At 35.0% G+C, this 23055-nt stretch overlaps 1 protein-coding gene across 2 annotated transcripts in view; it reads left to right on the top strand.

Annotated features, from left to right (window-relative positions):
* tjp3 (tight junction protein 3) overlaps positions 1-23055 on the top strand; it is a 31254-nt gene that overhangs the window by 1684 nt on the left and 6515 nt on the right. The window contains exons 1-19 of one of the 2 annotated variants that reach the window (XM_087302483.1): positions 9228-9300; positions 9428-9484; positions 10281-10405; positions 10543-10645; positions 12032-12299; positions 12369-12472; positions 14137-14326; positions 14711-14783; positions 14856-14947; positions 15127-15199; positions 15600-15679; positions 15834-15918; positions 16284-16387; positions 17873-17960; positions 18621-18697; positions 19480-19567; positions 19658-19737; positions 20615-20681; positions 22901-22965. In XM_087302483.1, the coding sequence (XP_087158609.1) occupies positions 9437-9484; positions 10281-10405; positions 10543-10645; positions 12032-12299; positions 12369-12472; positions 14137-14326; positions 14711-14783; positions 14856-14947; positions 15127-15199; positions 15600-15679; positions 15834-15918; positions 16284-16387; positions 17873-17960; positions 18621-18697; positions 19480-19567; positions 19658-19737; positions 20615-20681; positions 22901-22965 (1810 nt within the window). In that variant the 5' untranslated portion in view covers positions 9228-9300; positions 9428-9436. Of the gene's footprint in view, positions 1-9227; positions 9301-9427; positions 9485-10280; positions 10406-10542; positions 10646-12031; positions 12300-12368; positions 12473-14136; positions 14327-14710; positions 14784-14855; positions 14948-15126; positions 15200-15599; positions 15680-15833; positions 15919-16283; positions 16388-17872; positions 17961-18620; positions 18698-19479; positions 19568-19657; positions 19738-20614; positions 20682-22900; positions 22966-23055 lie in introns of those variants that run through there. The other variant, NM_001328340.1, reaches the window with a different exon arrangement.

Below are 23055 nucleotides of genomic sequence, written 5' to 3'. Positions count from 1 at the left end.
CTGGTGGAAAAAAAAGTATGTACTGTTATTGCTTTGTGAACCTTATCAAAGACGAGAGTGAACTTTCTATGTATTGAAGAATGTTCATTCATAACACAGAGGGAAACTTTGTCATGTTAGCCAGAACTTTCCCTGTTAGCTGGGTGTGTAGCTTTGTTTCTTAATGTTGTCTGTCATGAAGCAGAGCAACGAGTGTAAACAGTTTTGAAGAAGTGGGCAGGACCACCAGAAACCCCTATTGGGAAAGCGTTTATATAGACTGAATGAGGGGGAACACCTTAACACAACAGCATCTGATGTGTGTTCATCATCCCTCCTCCATTTCCTGTCAAGAGTGTTGGGTGTGTGATGATTCCTGTAAACTCGCTACTCTTGGGTTTTTGGGAAAAGCTAGCTTAGATTTGTCACCTCCTGGTTTTATTTTTGTTATGAAGCTCAAGTGTTTTATGAAGGAAATGCTGCAGTAGTGAAACATTGTGTTTGCTGAATAGGGCTTCAGAATGGATTTTAACAGCTCACTATGTGGTTGTTGGGGTGATCTGGGTTGTTGTGATAGTCTGGCCTTTGGCTTTTATACGTGGCTTTTCATTTTCACTTTCTTTTTATCATTGCTAGCTGAAAAAACTTAAAATTTCACCCTCATGTTTTGTTGTTGTTGTTGTTGTTGTTGTTTTTTTTACCATGAACACATGTATTGTTTTGTTACCATTCGCTGCCACTCTGGAAAATTTTGATTTAGAGCTATTAATTTATAAAGAGATAATGCATTCATTCATTTTCTTTTTAACTTAGTCTCTTTATTAATCTGGGGTCGCCACAGCGGAATGAACCACTAACTTATCCAGCATATGTTTTACACAGCAGATGCCCTTCCAACTTCAACCCATCACTGGGAAACATCCATACACTCCTATTCACACACATGCACTTCGGACAATTTAGCCTACCTAATTCACCTGTACCGCATGTCCTTGCACCTGTGGGGGAAACCGGAGCACCCGGAGGAAACCAATGCAAACACGGGGAGAACATGCAAACTCCACACAGAAATCCCAACTAACCCAGCCAAGGATCAAACCAGAGACCTTCTTGCTGTGAGACGACAGTGCTACCCACTGTGCCACCGTGCCACCCAGAAGTAATTCATTTATATAAAAATGCATTCAGAATGAAGTTTATGAATACAACCCTCTATATCAGGGGTGGGCAAACTCGATCCTGGAAGGCCGGTGTCCTTCACAGTTTAGCTCCAACTCTAATCAAACACACCTGCATATAGATTTCTAGTGATCTTGAAGACACTGATTGGCATGTTTAGGTGTGTTTGATTGGAGATGGAGCTAAACTATGCAGGACACCGGCCCTCCAAGACCGAGTTTGCCCACCCCTGCTCTATATTCTACATTCATTTTTGAATTATTATGAGATGCCTCTCTTTTTTCAGGGGAGGATAGTTAGAACATTAAACAGGAAATGATGTAATAGGGAGGATTTTTGGCCACTTTTTGCACAATTGTGTGTCTCAAGGTCAAAAGTCACTCAAAAGATCAGAACATTTGACCTTTTTTAAGTCAATGCAAATTAAATAAATAGTGTAAATATAACGATATCTTGTTTCATAAGCATATTTATATGAAATATAATATTAGTATGGACAGTGTTTTTATATTAAACAGAGAATACTCACAATATTTTGGTTACCGAAATAAATTATGTAAATAAAACAACAAAAAATACAGTTTCTGGAGGTTATTACATGACTTCCAAGCTTTTATGATCAATGTCAGTCGTTATTTGCCCCATAAATGGTTAATATATATATATATTTTTTTTTTTTTCCAAGTAAAAGATAATGTATCTACAAATATCACAGCTTAATCAAACCGCAGATTTTAGAATGTAAAATAATTATTAATTTCTAATATTGATAAACTATAAATGATAATAAAATAACTAGATGTAGATTATTGGAATATGTTTCAATTGCAATTTCTTTGTAATGTTTACTAGCAGTTTTCCTGCTGACATTTGATTCTACACCAGATTTATTTCACTGCTGTCAATTCACAAGCTGAAGTTTCTTTTTTTTTTTTTTCTTTTTTTACGTGTGGTAATCTTTCTGTTCCCCTTCCTCAATCTCTGCAGAAACCTTCACTGGGTCAGTGTGAATATTAAACATTAACACACCGGCTTAATGATTATCAGCATAACTGAAGTGTAGTGCAGGTCAGCTCCCTTTAGCAGCTCGTGTATGTTAGAGACTGTTATGAGACGAAGCTATAGGGCTTATTTTTTCAGTCTCAGAGTACTTTTTAGAATAAAATAAAAATCTGGGTATTTGGATTGTATTTAAACTATTACACACATTCATCCATAATGTAGGAGTGTGCAATGATAATCATCTGGGATAATGTCATACTTATTGTTTTAACATGGTGCCGGCTGACATTAATAATTATGTCACTGATTTTGATAAATAAAAATGAATGAAAGCATGTATACTTGAAGCATAATAAAATAATTTCAGTTAAATATAAATAAAAAAATACATATTCAAGTCAATTAAAATGTTTATTATATTACCATAAAAGGTCTAAACTTTCAACTAAAAAAGGAAAATATGTTGTTAGCAAAGTCTTATCCCAACAGTATCATAGATGTTGTTTTTTTTGATGATATGATGCACAAAAAATTATGTTTGCTGTTTGTTCAAACTTTATTTAAATTTAGCTGAAAAAATTCTTGAGTTTTTTGGGAGGCACAAATTAATTGTTTTGTTCAATCCACTTAAATGTGTTAATACTAATGAGCAATTCCATACTAATGTCAACCTTGCCATGAAAAATTATTTAGTTTTCACCGAAATAGAGAAACCGTTTCTACTTTTTTCTTTGTTAGCAAGTATTTTACAGTACTTTAAAAATACTCATAAATGTATCTGTCAGTATTTCAAACTATTAAATTTAATTTGCCAAAATAACACAAGTGGTAATTTCACATCTGTCACAACCATAACGGAAAAGCGTCATATCCATAACGACACTTTTTCCTCATAAATGCATAAATGTAAAATAAAATCAATAATTTTAATTCTATAGTGAGCCTACTAATACCTGTTTGATTAGCATTGTTTCTTTTGGGTTGTGCAGTGTAACTGAAAGAATTTCTACAAAGTCTGTTGTAGACTATAAATTGGCAAACTTTTTTGTCACAATCATAACGGAGGTTTATTTTCCTCATTTAAAATATAAACATTTTTTACAGGTTGATATTATTCTGACTCCATAACTCTGTGGTTAGTTGTTTTGGAAAATATAAACAAATGTTTCGATATAATGTAAAATATGCTTTATGTGTGAATTTATGTTTTGAGTTTTTCTGCAAATGTCACATCCATAATGCTGGAATTGCTATAATACATTAACTTAATTCCTTTATGTTGTCCCTCCACAAATCGATTGTGTACAACCCAGCTTTTTTTTTTTTTTTTTTTTTTTTAATATATATACAGTGTATTCAATATTATTTGCAATATTTAATGTCACAATATATCCTGACCCTGCACTAGTATGGTAGTGTTATCATGGGCACTTCAAAAGTGAATAATTGGTTATTTATGATATATAATCTTTTAGAGTGTTCTCAAATCGATGTTCAGATTTGATAGGCTTTTTATTTTCGTCAATTATTTTATGTAATTTGGTCTATGCACTAGATCAAGGGTGCCCAAACTCGGTCCTGGAGGGCTGGTGTCCTGCAAAGTTTAGTATCTATTCATGAAGCACACATACTCACTGCAAAAATCAAATAACGCACAAGAGGACATTTCTATTTGGTATATTTGTTCCTGCTGCTTACAATAGTGCTGTTATAGCGCTTACAATAGTTCACTGGTCAAGAAATTTTTACTGTCAATAAAATGTGGTTATTTTATTGGCTTGTGTATTAAAAGTAAAATTTACACATATAGAAAGTAGCTTCTAATTATTGCAAACCTTTTCAGTTTTGGTTATCGGCCTTTGGCCATGACTTTTGATTTGAATGATTCATTAACAAAGAAATTGACATCACCTAATGTGCTTACGAGTGGTGTATCGAATCACAAATTTCACGGTTCGGATCCCATTCTGGTTTTTTAGTCAAAATCATTTTGCAAATTAGCCAAAAATAGGAGGAGACAAATGTCATTTGCTTTACATTTATTACAAAAATAGTACTGCAAGAAACTTTTTGGTTTCATGAAATAAAATGAAGCAATAATCAGCTGAATTATTTATTTTTAATGGCTTATTTTTAATGGCTGGTTGTTGTCACCTTTTGGTTAAATAATGGAATTGCTGCCTACAACTTTCATTTTTAAGCACATGATGGCAATTTGAATCTTTACCATAAACATCAGTGGTTATATTGAAACTATAAACTGTTATCCCAGTACTTCTGTGTTATTTGACTAATCGTAACTTCATAACTCAAAAGGCTAAAGACTTGATCTCTTTCTTGATTTTTTTTTTGCGCTTTCAGATTTGAATTCAACGCTTAGAAGGATTAATAAACATATGCAAATCACCATCATTTATAATTTATGTTGCGTGGGTGTTGAGATCCCGATCTTTTAATGATTATTCGTCCAGCTTACACTGAATGCATTGATGCAGGCTACACAAGTAGTGACAGAAAACACCTTCAATAACCCAAGAAACCCACCACATCCCGAATAATCTACCACAACGTCTTCCATCATTCTTATATTTTACAGGAAAGCCTAAATGCTTTCATACATGTGACTTGAATGAAGCCGATCTCTCTGCAATCATTACAAATTTAGGATTAATCTACAAGAAAAAAATAAATAAATTATTATTCCGCGTTTCACATGTGTTCTGAACCATGGGTTGTGATCAATACGAATTGCGGATCAATTGTGATTTGTTACGTCACTAATGCTTACTATAAGTGAATTTCCAATGGGTTATACGAATGACGTAGAATGTGTGACGTGTTTGCTATGAATGCACAGTATTCGCCTCAATAATAGGCCTATAAAAAGGATTTTCAATCAATATCTAGTGCAGGGGTGTCCAAACTTGTTTCTTCCAAAACATGATGGCAAGGATGTTGCCATCTTGCTCTTGCTTTTTAGTCTGCGTAGCAGCAAGCCATTGAAATTTAAGTGTTTCATAGTGTTTCTTTACGCTTACTACAGGAGAGAGAGTAAAACCAGCGAGCTGAACACTAAAAAATGCTGGGATCCACACAATCGTGTTGGAATAACAAAGGAAATAAGCAATTAGGTTAACTTATTTTTTCACATTTAGATGGATTGAACATAAACAGTTAAGATGTGCCAAAAAATCTCAAGAATTGTTGTTTCAGCTCAAATAAGTAATTTGAGCAAACGGCAAACGGCTTTTTTTAACTGAAAACTACTGGAGAATGCGGCACAGCATATCCTTTTATTGGGGTCTCATATTAAACCCATTTCGTCTTAATCTCCGAAAAATGAAATGCTATTTTCAGGTGATAGTTTTTGCGGCTGAAAATGATTACCTCACATACAATCAGAAATCCCACGACTGGCTATTCTTTTTTTTTTTTTTTTTTTTTTTAAAGTATGTATCTCATACATATTATACAAAATAAATGTTCATTTAATATGAACGTGTATTTCCATCAGACTCGTATCGGCCAGATTGCCTTCTCAAAAGTGACACCAACTATTAAAAATCTCATATTAGTTGCACACCCTTACATCCAACTATTACTAGTTTTCACACAATGTCATCATCTCTTGAGGAAAGATCCTTGTTTTTACCTGAGGAGAAATGAATTTCAGAAAGTGCCGACTGATTTGTAGACCCAGTGGGCGGATCTTTCTGTGGGCTCAGGTGGAGCTTTGTTTTTCTCCCCATTAACCCTCTGCAAAATGGAGCTCGTGATTTTTGAAGCACTGAAATATTATTTTGTTTAGATTTTTTTTTTCTAATAATTTTACATTTCAAAATGTAGATTTAAAGAGATGGTAGGTTTTGTTTATGCTTAGCTTTACTAGATAGTTGTCATCTGAGCTGCGTAGTGACCATTTTACACAAACTGTAAATACTGACCCGCACCTGTTCTTCTTGAGTGTGCTGCTTTTGTTACTGATATAGAGTTACAGAGGAGTACGATTGTCTAAATTGCGTACAGATTGAATACTTTAAATTGGAAAGTAGAGTGCAAGTTTGGTATGCAAGGTTATGTAGTTGCTTGCTGTGCTTTTAACTGCTTGTTCAAACTGTGTGATTTAAGCTATATAAACCTTAAAGTGATAAATTGCACCATTTATTTTTGTCTGTAAAGGCACAAAAAGTGATATTTAGAGGAATGTCTTGCCTGCTCGTTTTTACTATGATGAAAATGAATGTGAACTTTTTATTAAATTTATTATTATCTAATAGATGGAAAAGTTAACCTAACATATGTACAAGTATGTTGCCAACTGCTTTAACAAAATAATCAAGCTTAGATTGAAATATAAACTACGAAATGTTCTACTAAAAACGTTCATAAATGTTTGACTTTTTTCCCAGTGTAGCATAAGAGGTATGAAAAAAGACACACAATTTACTACAACTTAAAATATTCTTTTCCAACATGGAGCACAAAAGGAGATATTTTGGGGAATGTCCTAGCTGCTCTTTTCAAAATTATTTGGATAAAATTTAGAACCATTCTTATTGTTTGTTTAATGTAATGTAGCCTTCTAAAATAACAAAAACTTTTAAATCAAACAAAAAAAACTTTAGTCATAAATAAATGTATAAATAAATAAACTGCACAACTCACACAAAAACAAAAGAAAAAAAATCTCGCATAAGACTTTTAATCTTAATATTTTTCTTTTAAATGTTTATTAATAAAAACTATAACCATAATACTATCTCAGTAATGGTAATAACAGTAATTCTTCTAATAACAACAACATTAACATTAATATTGATGGAGACTGAGACTGTCCATAATGGTGCCACATTGATTTAGCGTTAGCAGGGATTTAGAGCTGCTGTTCAGTGAAGCATCCCATATAATCATAAACTCTCCAGTGCAGTAATATGTGAGTAAGAACAGCAGTCTTACATGAACTTCTAACATGTTTCATGCAGGGAGTTTCCTAGAAAAGCCTTGTGCTGATATTTGCATCCCTGGTTTCCTGCCTGTGAGAAACTTCCTGTATGACTATAGCTGTCGTTGATGGCGCGTTTTTAAGGTACTACTAATGTCTGATTCGTCACTGTCACTAAATATGGGGGTGGGGGGGTCTTATTTCCCATTTTATCAAGGGAACGAAACGCCCAAAATAAAATGTAATAAAATTTAAATATTTAAAAGTATAAAATTAAATAAAATAAAAATACAATAAAAACAGAAAATAAAAAATACAATAAAAATACAGAAAAAAATAACAAAGTACAATAAAATATAAATAACACAAAATAAAAAATGAAATATAATTAAATTAAATTAAAAACTTCCTTTTTAAGTTTAAAAAAAGAGGATTGTTTTTGACAGCTGGTCAGAATAGAAATGTTTTTGTTTGTTGTGATCAGTTTTAAAGGATGTTAGATATACAAGTGGGTCTCAGATCGGACAAGAAGCACTGCATTAAATTACATTTCCCCCGCCATGTCTTTAAATATGACCGTTTAATTTACCCCAGTATTTTCAGTGGAATTTCAGCACTAGCCTGTTGCTACTCACGGTGCTAGTGATTACAACGGTCTTTCATCTCATTTTACGCTTGAACGACTAAATGAATGCTTAAGTCTATTTAACTGAATGTATTGTAATAATATCACATCGATGCTGTAAAAACAACTTTATGAAACTGAAAATAGTCACATTAGGCTTTCACCAGAAGGCTTTAAAACTCTAGCTGTGCATATAGCCCATTGCATTTACTCGATTCTTTTTTGGTAAGTGGTTGCAAACAATTTAGCATTACTTAATTTATTTTGTTTGAACTCAGCCCAGGGCGACGCAGTGGGTAGCACGTTTGCCTCACAGCAAGAAGGTCGCTGGGTCGCTGGTTCGATCCTCGGCTCAGTTGGCGTTTCTGTGTGGAGTTTGCATGTTCTCCCTGCGTTCACGTGGGTTTCCTCAGAGTACTCCGGTTTCCCCCACAGTCCAAAGACATGCGGTACAGGTGAATTGGGTATGCTAAATTGTCCATAGTGTATGAGTGTGTATGTGTGGATGTTTCCCAGAGATGGGTTGCAGCTGGAAGGGCATCTGCTGTGTAAAAACTTGCTGGATAAGTTGGCGGTTCATTCCGCTGTGGCAACCCCAGATGGGGGATGAATGAGAATGAATGAAACTCAGCCCATTTTAGTATCAAAGGTATAAAAGAGAAAATTGGCTAAAAATGTACAATAGTCATCGTCTTTTGCTCATAAAGATGTAGATGAGTTATGTTTGCTTAGTGTTGTAAACACAGACTCTCTCTCTGACCTTTGCTTGCCGAACGCAGCCAATAAAAACATGGGAGACATTCCAGGAATTCTCAGGTCTGACAGAAACCGCTCGCAAAGTATGTCAGGACACTTGCAGGTGTTTGTTAGTAGTAGAGACTCCTAAAACATTCCGGCTTTAAATAAAGTGTTTTAAACTCAGCATGAGACAATTCATGACAGGAATAATCCACTCAAAACAAAAACTTCTCTAGTTTCTTCTGTCAAGCAGACAAAATAATATATTTTGAAGAAATTGTATCAGTTGAATACCATAGTATTCATTTTTCTACTATAGATGTCAATGACTGCTGTTTTTTTTTTTTTTTTTTTTGTGCTTAACATGAAAAAGAAACTCAAAAGTTTGGATGTAAGATTTCAATTTTAGGCGAACTATCCCTTTAATCCTCATTTGTTAATTTACAATGATGAAACCAACTAGCTGTGCTAAATATGAACTTTGGAATGGTCCATGATCCTGGTAATAACTGTTCCAGTCATAAACGAGTAGCATTTATAAACTAAATCCTCATATGTTGAAAGTTCAGTGTTGAATTTCAAAATCCAGTGGCATGTCAGTTGTTTTATTCACTCATTGAATGCCTCCTAAAAGACTTGTATTGGTTTTTGCTGAGCCGTTGGTGTGGTGTAAGTGTCAGGTATCGATGATGTCATACACTGGCTCCGCCCCTCCTCCCCCAATACCTGTATGGCAGGAATTCAGCAGGTGTGAGCATGCTCAGTTCCACTCATTCCTTCTCATGCTCAACCGGACTGGAAAACAACAGCCGAGAGCTGGGAATACAAAAACCAAGTGAGGCCCTCAAAATAAAAAAAACTGCTGAGCTGTGTCTGGACGCTTTGGTTGCTTGTAAACCTTTGTTGTTTGTGTTTGATCGCTGTTGCAGAAATCTAGCTAAGTTCTTCTTTTCTCATTGCAGAAATCAGTCATGGAGGAGATGACGATATGGGAGCAGCACACGGTCACGTTATCGAAAGTAAGTGGCGAGGTTTAATCCACACCTTCATCTTTGCTCCATGCAGGTGCGTCTGAGAATATGACACCGGGTTTGCAGTTTTCTAAACAGCTGAAAGCCGAGAAGGATTGAAGGTTTAGTGGACAATTGTGACACCCTGATTCTCATAGAAGTTTTTTTTTTCTTTTCCACCTGTCACTGAGACACACCCAAAGTGTTGAAATGTCAAGTTTTCAGTCATGTGATACTTTTTTTAAGTGTAAACCGGAATTGGCTTCATTCCCAACATTTTTTATTTCAGGTTGTGTAAATTTAATTTGGTATTTTGAAAAGTAACTTTTTATAGCATATTGTTTTGTATTTTTATAAAAATAATGTCTAAAATAATAATACATTTAACAATAATGATTATTTTATTTATTTTATTAAATAAATATATTATTTTATAAAAATGACTTAGCCGTAAAGAAAATTAATGAATGAATATTATTTTATATATTATCTATATTTTATTTATTTATTTTTTTTATTTATTTTTTTGCCTTTTTTGTTTTGCTCGTTCTTTTATTTCTTAAAAAAAAGTTAAATTTTATTAATTTTTGTTTTGTTTGTTTATTTATATTGTTTATTTAATTATTTTTTTCATTCAATTGTTTGTTTTTATTTCTTTTGGCTTGATCATTTATTTTTCCACTCGTTTGATTGATTCTTTTTACTTGCTTGTTTTTTTTTTATATTCATCATTTATTCATGTTTTTACATTCTCCTTTTCTTCCTTAGTCATCCATATTTTTATGTTCTATTCTGTCTTTCACAGGATTCCAAGGTGGGCTTTGGTTTTGCCGTCTCAGGTGGGCTGGACAAACCCAACCCAGCAAATGGGGACGCGGCAGTGGTGGTCTCTGATGTGATTCCCACCGGTCCCGCCATGGGCCGACTTCAGTGAGTGCACGTGTTTCCTCCTCCACATCCTGCATAAATCCTGTAGAACCTGTCATGTTTGTGTACAAGACTGAAAAACTAAACTCACTTGCCAGCTGATTTTGGTGATAGAGACTCATGTGATTTCTTGCCCGTAGGACGCGAGATCAGATTGTTATGGTGAATGGTGTTTCAATGGAGAACGTCACTTCACTCTACACCATACAGAATCTGAGGAAGTGCGGGAAGACCGCTAACATTGTGAGTAAATGACAGTAATGGATAGAAAGACAGACCAACCGATAGATAGATAGATAGATAGATAGATAGATAGATAGATAGATAGATAGATAGATAGATAGATAGATAGATAGATAGATAGATAGATAGATAGATAGATAGATAGATAGATAGATAGATAGATAGATAGATCAAAGCTGGACAAAGAAATAGACAGATAGACGGTGAATGGATGGACAGACAGATAATGAATAGACAGATAGATGAATGGATGGACAGATAGATGGCTAAGTTGATAGACAGGTGGATGTATGGATGGACAGAGGGATGTATGGATGGACAAGCAGGTAAGTAATAGACAGATAGATGAATGAAGGGACAAATGGATGGCTGAGTAGAAGGACTAGTAAAAGTATGGATGGACGAACGGGTGGATGGACCGATAAAAGGATGGATTTATCAACGTACGGATGGGTAGATGGATGGCAGGACAGAGGAATAGACACTGATAGACAGACAGATGATAAATAGACAGATGTCTGAATGCATGGACGGGTAGAAGTATGGATGAATAAACAGACGGATGGATGGATAGACGGATCATGAATAGATAGATGGATGGATGGATGGACCGAGGGGATAGACACAGATTGAAAGACAGCTGAATAGATAGACAGACTGATGATAAGTATACAGATGACTGAATGGGTGGACAGGTAGAAGTATGGATGGACAGACAGATGGATGGGCAGACTGATCATGGATGGATGGACGGATAGACTGATGATGAATGGATAGACAAACAGACAGATGGATGGATTGATAGATGGAAAGACGGACGGATGGATGGATTGATAGACATATGGATGGGCAGATAGACAGATGGATGAATTGATGGACGGACAGACAGACAGACAGATGAATGCATAAGCTGATAGAGAGATGACTAGATAGTCAGACAGATTAGTGTATGGATGGATGGATAGACGGATCATTAATGGATGGATCAGTGAACAGATGGATGGGTGGACCGAGGGATAGATGAAGACAGACAGGAGAATGGATAGACAGACAGATAATGAGTTTACAGATCACTGAATGGATGGAAGGGTAGAAGTATGGATGGACAGACTGATCATGGATGATGGACAGACGGATGATGAATAGATAGATGAATTGATATACAGATGGACGAACAGGTAGACACGGATGGATGGATGGATGGATAGACGGATGATGGATGGATGTGTAATAGACCGATGTATGGATGAACATCAAGACAGGTGATCGATGGACAGACTGATGAAAAGAACAACAGATGAACAAAAAGATGAATAAATAGAGTGCAGAATGCTCATGATAACACATAGGTGAGTGTACTGAGTGAATGTTTTGCTGGTGTTGTAGACTGTGAAGAGGCCGCGCACGATCCAGATTCCTGCCAGCAGCAGACCCACTCGCTCAGCCTCTCAGTCCAACATTTTAGACGATAAAGGACCTCAGTATAAGGGTCAGCGGGGCCCTGACACCACACGCACCCGCCGGGCCCGAAGCGTCACTCCTGACCGCAATGGCCACGATCTGCCCATCACATCCGGATACAAGCGACTGCCCAATCAGGACGTCCAGAACAAACCCATCAAGACCACTCTGATCAAGAAGAAGCCCACCGACGGTCAGTGTCTCCTGAATAATGGCTTGTGGTTTTTTTGGCAGGTTTTTAACCCCATTTCTCTGTCTGTAGAGTATGGAATGAAGCTGGGGAGCCAGATCTTCATCAAGCACATGACTCCCACCGGTCTGGCTGCCAAAGAAGGCTCGCTTCAGGAGGGAGATCTGGTTTTAAAGGTGAACAGCAGATTCTCAAATCAAATCACTTTTATTATCACATCATCAGCAGCACTTGTACTATGATGGGTGAAAAGCTTAGGTGTGCTCCAGACAGTGCAAAATACAACAACATACTTCAAAAACAAACAATATACTGTTAGCAGTGTTGACAAGAAAACACATGTAGGCACAGATGGACAAGAAGGACATCTTCACTGTTCTTTATCAAACGATTTTTACTATCATTATTATTATTAATATTATTTGTTTTGCTTTTTTTGTTTGTTGGCTATCGGTCAGCTTTTTTGAAGGTTTCAACATCCGTAAATTCTGATGTTTTCTTTCTTGAGAGATGCCAACTCACAATTCTGAGATAGACGTCAAAGTTAAGAGATTATAAGAGTGAGAAATATATAAAATCAGATCAAGCAAAAAAAGAGATGATGAAAATTTGCAATTGAAAGATATGAACAGAAAAAAATGACTGCATGTCTACAAATGAAGACCATTTTTCTGAAGAGGTGGAAAAGTATTGCAACTTATTTAGATTGATGTACATTTTAGAGGTTATTTAACTTATCACCGGAGTAATCTCAGGTAACTACAATGTAAAACAATGTAACTTGATGTACAAATGTGTCTCCTGAAAAGTATTTATGATGGCAGCATTTTTTTGTTTTGTTTTTTTATAAAAAATTTTATAGTATCATATTTTTATTATTATTTTAATTATTTCCTTATCTTTAAGGGGTTAAATTGTTGGAGAAGGGCTTGTTCTGAAAAACAAAACGTTAAAAAATCTTAAATTAAAAAAAAAAAAAAACTGAATAATCCGCTGCATAAAACACATGCTGGATAATTCTGCAGTTCATTCTGCTGTTGTGACCCCAAATCAATAAAAGGATTGAGCCGAATGAATGAATGAATGAATGAATAAACCGAATTAAATAAAATAAAAATTATTTTCATTTTCTTTCTTTTTTTGTTTTGACTGTTCCATTTTGTTTGTTTCTTTTATTTCATTAATATATATATAAATATATATATATATATATATATATATATATATATATATATATATATATATATATATATATATATATATATATATATATATATATACACACACACACATATATAATAATTTTGTACTTTGCTTATTCCATTCTTTCTTTTGTTCTTTTTCCTTTTTGTTTTTCTTGACCTCCTGTTGCTTTTTTTTTTTCTTTTCATTGTATATTTTGTCTGTTTTAAAGTTCTTTTATGTTCTCTTTGGTTTTTAATTTCATTTTCATTATTTTTCCCCCCTTTATTATTATTTTTTGTTTGATTATTTATTTATTTGTTATGCCTTATTTAATGTCATATTTTGCAATTTGTTTACATTGTTGTTTTTTTGCAGATTTTTTTGTTTTAGTCATGTTTCTTTTATTTCCCAGTACTGGGTTGTGGCTGGAAGGACATCCGCTGCGTAAAACAGATGCTGGAATAGTTGTTGGATTATTCCACTGGTGACCCCTGATAAATAAGGGATTGGCCAAATAAAAATTATTAAATGAATGTTTTTTTTACTCATTTTTCTGGGCTTTCTACTTCTCTCTTTCTTTAATTTGATCATTTCCTTTCTTTGATAATCCCAACATACACAGATGTAGTGTAACCCTGTCTAATTTGCCATCCAGATTAACGGCATGACAACAGAAAACCTGTCCCTGCTGGAGACCAAGCATCTGGTGGAGAAATCCAGAGGGAACCTGACCATGCTGGTGCTGAGAGACGACAGAAAGTTTCTGGTCAGCATCCCTGAAGTGGAGGACAGTCCTCAAAACAGCTCAGACGAGAGGCGGGAGGACAGCAGCTCTGAGCTGGAGGGTAAAAGATGATTGTTTTTCCTCACACGCAGATTTCTGTATTCATCTTTATTTTTCGCCAATTAACAAAACAATTACATCGATTTGGGCTTTAATAATGTCTTGAAACTTCATTAATGTGCAATTCTGACTTTGTATTTTTATTTTATTTTAATTTATGTATTGTTTTTTTTTATATCATGTTTTTCGGTGTCTTTGTTTTTGTTCATGTTTATTTTATCTTTTTCTTGTTTTGCTTTTTTATGCATTTTGAAGTTTGTTTTGATCTGATGTTTGTTTGTGTTTTGTTCAGCAGTGCTCTTGTTTCTCTGTAAATCAAAACAATATTTTGATATTGACTACTAATGTTTTTTTTTTTTGTATTATTTTGTTCGTCGACTTGAAGAAATCTCAGACCTGGATTCGGACCTTCCCGTTACAAACCGAGCATCTCGTCGCAAAGACCGAAAATCGAACAGGTGAACGCCTCGTTTCTGAACTTTTCTCTTTGAGCTGTGATCTTTGCACTAACAGAACTTATTGATCAACAGAAACCGGGCTGATCCTGTGTCGAAAAAACTTGAATCCCCTCCTCTGCGCTCAACTCTCACAAGACCTGCTCAGTCTATGCCTCCTCGCAGAGGTGAGTCTTAATAATTCTTTGGGTTTTGTTCTTGAATCTGAAGAAAAGGAATGCATTTGTAAACCTGTTTAATATGACACAGATTTTTAAATCATGGGTGTTTTTAGCTTCTTTCATTGTTCAAAGTTGTATATTTAAATGTCTGACTGTATTTTATTTATTTTTTTATTCTTGTTCAGTTCCCTCGGAGTCTGAATCTGATCGCAGCAACTCTCCTCCACCAAGACATGACACTCTCGATCACAGAAACAAGTAAATATTACAGAAATGCATTCAGTTCTGTTGCATGGTTGCACAGTATATAATATTTTGCATTTGGTTTGATCAGAAATGAGGAATTGGAACTAAATATCTACTTCAAGTACTTATTTTATTGTGTTTTTGATTTTTGGTTTGTTTGTTTTTCAGTTTTTGTCTTTGTTTTGTCTGCATTTCTGTTTGGGTTTTGTCTGGTTATCTTTGTTTTGTTTGTACTTTTTTGTGTTTTTGTTTTGCTATTTGTCAGTCCTTTTGTTCTGTTTATATTTTTCATTTTTCTCTACTTCTTCTATTTATTTATGGGTTTTTTCCTTGTCATCTCTTGTTTTTGTTTATTTCTCAGTTTGATTGTATGAGATGCATGCTTCACATGCTTCTGTTTTGTCTGTTTCAGGGTTCTCTCTGGGTACTCCACACTGCCAAACCCTCGAGCTTCACCCATCACCTCCTCCTCCACATCCCGGCCTCGCAGAGGTCTGCTTTTAAACACTCTGATTTTACCATATCTCAAACACACACCAGCATGTCAAGAGTTCACTAAATTACGATGAATCACACAATGATGTATATAAATGTCATCTATGAGTTAATCAAAGAAGCTTAATGACTGTTTGTTTTGTGTGAGCAGCCGTTTCTGAGTCAGATTCAGACCGGAGCGCATCTCCACCGCCCAGACGTGAGAGTCCCAGACCTGATAACCACTCCAGATACAAGTATGAGCGCACGTCACCCAGCCCAAATACTCTGATATATTAAAGGGATAGTTCTCCCAAAAATGAAAAATTACACACCATTTACTCACCCTCAAGTGGTTCCATTAAACACTAATGAACATATTTTGAAGAAAGCTTGAAGCTATTGACTTCCATAGTAGGAAAAGCAAATACCATGAAAGTCAGTGGTTACAGATTTCCAGTATGTCTTCTTGGTGTTCAACAAAAGAAAGAAACTCAATCAGATAATAAAAATAATATGAAATATAATATTTTTCACGCATTATTCCAAATATGCAATGGAGAAATAACTATTAATACAAAAAATATATATAATGATCTTTTATAATATTTTTTTCTCCCAGGGTGCTTCCTGATCTCCCCCCTCCAGGTTTGAAGCCTTCTTCTCTTAGCATGTCTCAGGATTTCCCTCGCCGCATGGCTTCACCTTACAGGCCTCCACCTAGAGGTGATTTTCACCACTAAAGCCCAGAGTATAATTTGGTTTTTATGCTAGGCTACATGCACAGTGCATGTGGTGAAAATGTCATCTTCAGCACAAAAGATCAATGGTAATGGAAGGCCAACATAGCCAAACTGTAAATTAACAAATAACACGACTTTTGGATATGTTAAGGTGGCGAAACTTCTGATGTTTTTTATACATTTATCCCAACACGCACTCTTGTATTACATAAGAAATATGAAGTCATAAGCTGGGTTTCCATCACTCTTTGTTAATGTTCATATTGAAATTTTGAAGAACACTGCAATGGAAATGTGTGTGATGGAAATGGCAAATTTCAAATAAAAATCTTATTTCACTTGACGTGGTTTTGGAAAAGGCTTAATGAAAATAATGGGAGATGAAAACATTTGTCGAAAAAGCTTTGATTAATGAACATTACACTCATGTGAATCCGTTATTTTTGCATTGTTCACTGTTTGTTGCTTGGTTACCAATACTACATTTAGCCTCTCTAAGAACTTTTTTCTTCTTTGTGAACTTTAAAAGGATTGAAAGCATCATGTTAAGATGGAAACCCAGCTTTAGATGCAGTCATTTTAATTGGCAGTTGTGTTTGTAAACTCACTGATGCTAAGTCAAACTTCTAGCATTTTATTTAAAACGATTTTGGCCCTGATTGCTTTCCATACATGCCATATGCATACAGCCCTTTTCCATCAGGTGCAAACAATGACTCAGATCAAAAGAAAAACAAGAAATTGGATAAAACAGCAACAAACTACATAAGGCTGTGCATTCAACTGTCTTTTTTCATGGTCAAACTGAATGTGTCTACGCATACTAAAGTACTACATCCAAACTGGTCAAAATTGATGATCAAGCTGTGTATTTCTACACACACATTCACACACATAAAAAAATTAAATAAAAAAAGTCCTCTAATACAATGAAAAAGTAGCAGTAGAGTTTTGGCCCTAATGGCCTTCCATACTAAAGTATTCATACAAAAGCACTAATGGGATTTAGTGCACTTGAGTTTCACCATTTTTGTTGTCTTAATAAAACACTCATTCAAGAGCATGTCGCTATTAAACAGATGCATCAGAATTCGAATTGGTCTTTTTTGTTATTGTGTCAATATACAATTCGGTTATGTTAAAGTGGCAGATGAATTTTTTTTTATACATCTCTGCCTATGCGCAACCATTAAATTACATATGAAAAATCTGATCATAAGCTGTTTTTTTCTACATGCGCGCACACACACACACACACACACACATTTAAAAAAAAAAAAAAAAAGCTCAAAAGTCCTGTCCTACTAATGCAATGAAAAAGTAGCAGTCATGTTTTGGCCCCAATAGCCTTCCATACTAATGTATTCATACAAAAGACAAATTATACATGGGATTTAGTGCACTTCTGTTTCACCATTTTTGTTGCCCTCTTAACACACTTATTCAAGAGCATGTCGCTTTCACACAGATGCTTCAGAGTCTGAATCGGACGAAAGTGCCAGACCTCAGCGCAGACAGGGGACTCCGGCCAGCCAAGAGTCCCGCAATAGATACAGGTACACATGAGGGACGCCTCACTGCCACTTTTTACCCAACTCCCATCGGGCTCTTTCTGTAGGGCCGACCATCATCCTGCATACGATGACAAAGAAACGTTCAATGTTGTTTTTGATTCATTTCGATTATGTTGCTTGTATACGTTCATGTATTTCTGCTTCATTGTGTTCTCTGGAAATGTGATATATGTGTGTGCTTTTAAAAATAAAAGACACCGAATGAACCCGCTTTCTCTTGTAGTATGTTGATTTGTCACTTTTAAAAGGAAATAAAGTGATAGTCAGTCATAAGTATGCAATCACATAACACCACAAACAGCATATATATAAACACATTATATATGGAGATGTATAGACATATAATGGTGTAATGAAGACTAGAGATCTACATATTGATCTTTTTTTAATAAGTTTAATAGAGTCATTTCTACTAGTCCATATAAATCATTGATTTATGGAACTTCATTTTAGTCATAATTAGACATGAAAGTGAAAAATGCCCCATTTCAGTGAGAGAGAGAAAGCCAGAGGTGAATATCTCCCTCTGTTCCTAATCATCAATGGTTTTATGATAGATTCTACTTTCTTTGTGGACAATCAGCATCATCATTTAGTGTTCTTTTTGCTCTCATCCTCCTGTCTGGCCTCTCTCTGTTTCAGGGCTGCCCCTGAAGTGAAGGCAGCAGCAGTAATGGAGCCCCCAAAATGGGCGAAACCCTCAACGCCTGTACAGAGAGGTACGTAAGGACCATGAAGTAACTATTCTGAGCTAAATATGAAATGCAAATACTATGAAAATGATTTTATGTAATTAAAAATAAAATCCTTTATATATCCTGAAGTACATATTACAATTTATAAATATGTAAGTGTTAAAAAATATATAGAATTCTTATTATTTTTAATATGTTAATATAAATATTTTGCCAAATAAAATTTGTATTGTTTTATTGTATAAACACTAACAAAATATATAGAATAATGATTTAATGTACAACAGTCTTTAAATATGATTTAATGCACAACAGTTTTTAATCTGAAAAATTCTTTAAATATTATTTTCATAAAATGTTTTATATTGAAACATTAATGGTACAACATGAATATAATTATTTTTTTATTAAATTATAATAATACTATTATATTACAATATATTATCAATTAAAAATATATAAATTATTTAAAAATATGAATATTCATGCCATAAAATATAAAATATTCTTATCTCCGTGTAAGTATTAAACCTTCGTATATTCATTATGTATGTTACTGTAAATGCTATAATTTTTCATCATACTACACAATAATCCTGCATTCATTCATATTGAATGTTATTGACTAATATAAAGAAATGAATTGTTTTATAAAGGCGTCTAATTTTGTAAAGGTGTCAACTCTAAAAACTGGACTGACACCGTTTCAATTTACTATAACACAATTGACACAATCTACATTGTAAAAGCACTATAAAAATAAAGAGGAATTGAATTGAATTGAACTTGACTATTTATTTCATCAGCTCCCTCAGAATCTGAATCAGATGGAAGTTACAACTCTCCACCCAAACAACCTCCGTCTCCAGTCAGTAAAAGCTCCAGAATCAAAGGGTACGAGTTACTATTGTTCTTTTCTTTATTTCCTATTGATGTCTTGCATATAAAGGTAACATATTGTTTTGCATCTACACATTGCCTCAGGCCTGAAATGCAAATGCCAATCACCAGCATCCGGCAGGATCCTCCACTCAGAGCCGCTCCTGCCAGACCACCTCCCGAAGGTCTGAAACCAATTGAATATGAGATTAAATATTTCTGCAGAAGCACTCACTGGCCACTTTATTAGGTACACTTTGCTAGTACCGGGTTGGTCACTTGAGGGAATATTACTGAAAATTACCCCACATTTTACTATTCTGCTTCTAGATTAGATAAGATATCTTTGCTTCATTTAAATTTACTAAAGACAAATATTTCCAAGTATGGATTAACAGTTATAAAAAGTAAAAGCATGTGTACAAAGTAAATTTCCCTCAACTTATAGATTCCATTAAAAATTACTTTGAACATTGGAATCCACCACCATTACAATTGGGAGGTAGAACAAGTCCTATGTAAATTAATATCTTACACATATTTCTATATCTCTTTCAGTGTAAACCATCTTTTTGACAATCTTTTTTTTCCACTTTTAAATGAACTAATATCATCATTCATATAGAATGGGGAAATAGCACACATTTGTATGAATGGTGAACTGATGACCATCATGGCCAATCACAGTCATTTCAACCATTTTCAGTCATTTCAGCACTTAAATGTTTGGTGTCTTTAAAATTGGTACCAAACTTAATACTTTTGACTACCCCAGCCAGGAGAAAGTTGCAAACTACTTTGACTGTGTTCATCTTAAACAAGACATATAAATCATATACTTCGAGGATGGCTTGAGAGTAATTTTTGGGCAAACTTTTCCCATTCTCATGGTTCGTTTGACCACTGTCTACATGCCTAAATGCATTGAGCTACCGTCATGTGATTGGCTGATTACATATTTAGTTATCAACCCAGCTTCACAGGTCTACCTTATAAAGTTGACTGCATGTATCTTTTGTTTGCCTTTGTGTAATAGGATTGTTGTTTTGGTTGATTTTGCAGATTCCTCTGACTCAGAAAGAGCCCAGTCACCTCTCAGGAGATCTGACAGTCACAACAGCGATCACAGGTTTAGTATGCCTCTTATTTTGTTTACAGTGGAGGTCAAAATTAGAGAACAACCTCCAGTTTTGTAAATTTCACAAAGATCACTACTCAGTTCTGCTCGTTATCCTGACTGCAGTTTTTGCATATCTTAAATGTATCCCAGTGGGGACCTTAATGTCAAAACAACATTAAAAAACAAGTCAAAATCTCAAATCGATTTGATGTCAAAACCTTAATATCTTTTTGACGTCCACACATTGATGCCCCTCTGACCGCCAAAATAATGACATAAAAAATATTGTAATGTAAAAAATGTTTTATTCACCTTAGAGCTTCAATTATAAATCACAAATTTATGACAGTCCTGTAAATGATTTTTGACGCTAATTTTAGATGTCAATTTGATGTCATTTTGACTTGAAGCTAGTCAATTGACTTGAAACCAATTTGCGTTTTTTTCATGTTTTTTTATGTTTTATTTATACATTGTGAAACATTACAAAAATTTACAAAGACATAAACATGTAACAATAAGCAAATACACTGAAGAGTATTTTGAGCAAATAATAGTCATAAAAATAAATAAATAATAATAAATAAAAATGAAATAATAAAAATAAATACATAAATAAATAAAAAAACAACAACACTAGTGCAATCTTGTATACATAAAAAACAAGTCTACAATGTGTTGACCAGGAATAGTTTCCCGTAAAAGCTGGGCATTAGGGGGTGGGGACTCAATCAGAAGGAGCAGGGTCAAGCTGAAGAGTTTGGACATATTTGTGAAGGGGTTCCCACAATTTAATAAAAATAGTGCTAGTTTGGTGAAGAGAGTACCTAATTTTTTCTAATTTCATAAAATAAAGAACATTTCTTATCCAACAAGAGTGAGAAGGAGGGTGAGGGCTCTTCCAGGTCAGAAGAATTAATCACCTAGCCAGAAGGGTTAAGAAGGCTACAAAGTCTACAAAATGAGAGGGTAAAGTGTGGTCGGGCAGAAGAACCCCAAATAAACCATAATTGGACATGGTGGGATAACAACAGTGGTAATAGCTGATAGCGAGAGAAATATTTGTCTCCAAAAAGAAAGCAGGGAAGGACAGGACCAAAACATATGAAGTAAAGTAGCTGTACTAGAATGACACCTGTCGCACTTAGGGTCTATAGACGGATTGATGTGAGCTAGCCTGCTCTATGCACTACCTTGCATTGTATTAGCCTGTGACGTGCACAGATTGAGGAGGAGTTAACCCTGTTCAAGACTGCTTTCCATGTCTCCTCAGTAATATCAATTCCAATGTCTTGAGACCAGGTGGTCCATAAATTATCAGAAGAAAATTGAAGATTAACAATTTTAATTAATAATTTAGAAATTGAACCTTTAGCACAGGGATCTATGCCCAGTATTGTGTCTAGATCTGAAGTAGGCGTTTTGTCATGTTTTTTGATGTTGTTTTGACATTAAGGTGTCCACTGGTGTATGTATAAAAAATATATAAAAACACCCAGGTCTGCATATTTTCTAATAATTTAACTGACTCGAGTCAATTATTCCGTTTATAACGCAATGGTTTCCACACCTTAAGATACTGTTCACATTTGTCAGGTTTTTTGTCTTTAACTGCTCCTGTGTGTAGGACTAGTTTCTTACACATCCTATTTAAAGCTTTCTGTTGTGTTTTTGTCATTTGCAGCTGTCATATCAATAAAATTATTCAGTGTAGTGATATGGAACTCTAAACGTGGTCAAAACCGGCCTGGAACTACTTTAGCTATGTGTTTATCTAAAAATAACTGCACACCCTAGAACAGGCATGGGCAAACTCGGTCCTGGAGGGCCGGTGTCCTGCACAGTATAGCTCCTACTCTAATCAAACACACCTGCTTGTAGATTTCTAGTGATCTTGAAGACACTGATCAGCTTGTATAGGTGTGTTTGATTAGTGTTGGAGCTAAACTGTGCAGGACACCGGCCCTCCAGGACCGAGTTTGCCCATCCCTGCTTTAGAATGTTCAGACATTCCACAGCTTAGTAGTATAAATGTGTATGTAATTCACACTTAAGATGGCAGATTTTGTCATAGTGAAACTGTGGGAAAGTATGTGTCAACATCAGCGAGCGTTGGGAAGAACAGATGTGTTTGTTTTGGAATCGAGTCAGCACTTTTATTGCCAACAAGCAAGTCCTCAAGACATTGTACCAGATCTCAGTCACTTATTGTGTGAAATTTCTTTCAGTTTCCCACGTGCTAATGGGACTCTCCGCTCGAACGTCTCCATCCCCAACCACACTGCGCTGACTTGTGAGTATCTGCAATCCAAAAGCACACCCACAATACATTGCAACTTATAGAGTGACTATCGAGGACCTAATTGTAACTGTTTTGTTTTAG

The sequence above is a fragment of the Danio rerio genome, chromosome 22 (genome assembly GCF_052040795.2).
Source record: "Danio rerio strain M-AB ecotype USA chromosome 22, GRCz13ab, whole genome shotgun sequence".
In the NCBI taxonomy this organism is placed as follows: Eukaryota; Metazoa; Chordata; class Actinopteri; order Cypriniformes; family Danionidae; genus Danio; species Danio rerio.
Note: the sequence above shows the minus strand (reverse complement) of the source record. Positions and strands in the feature narration are given on the sequence as shown.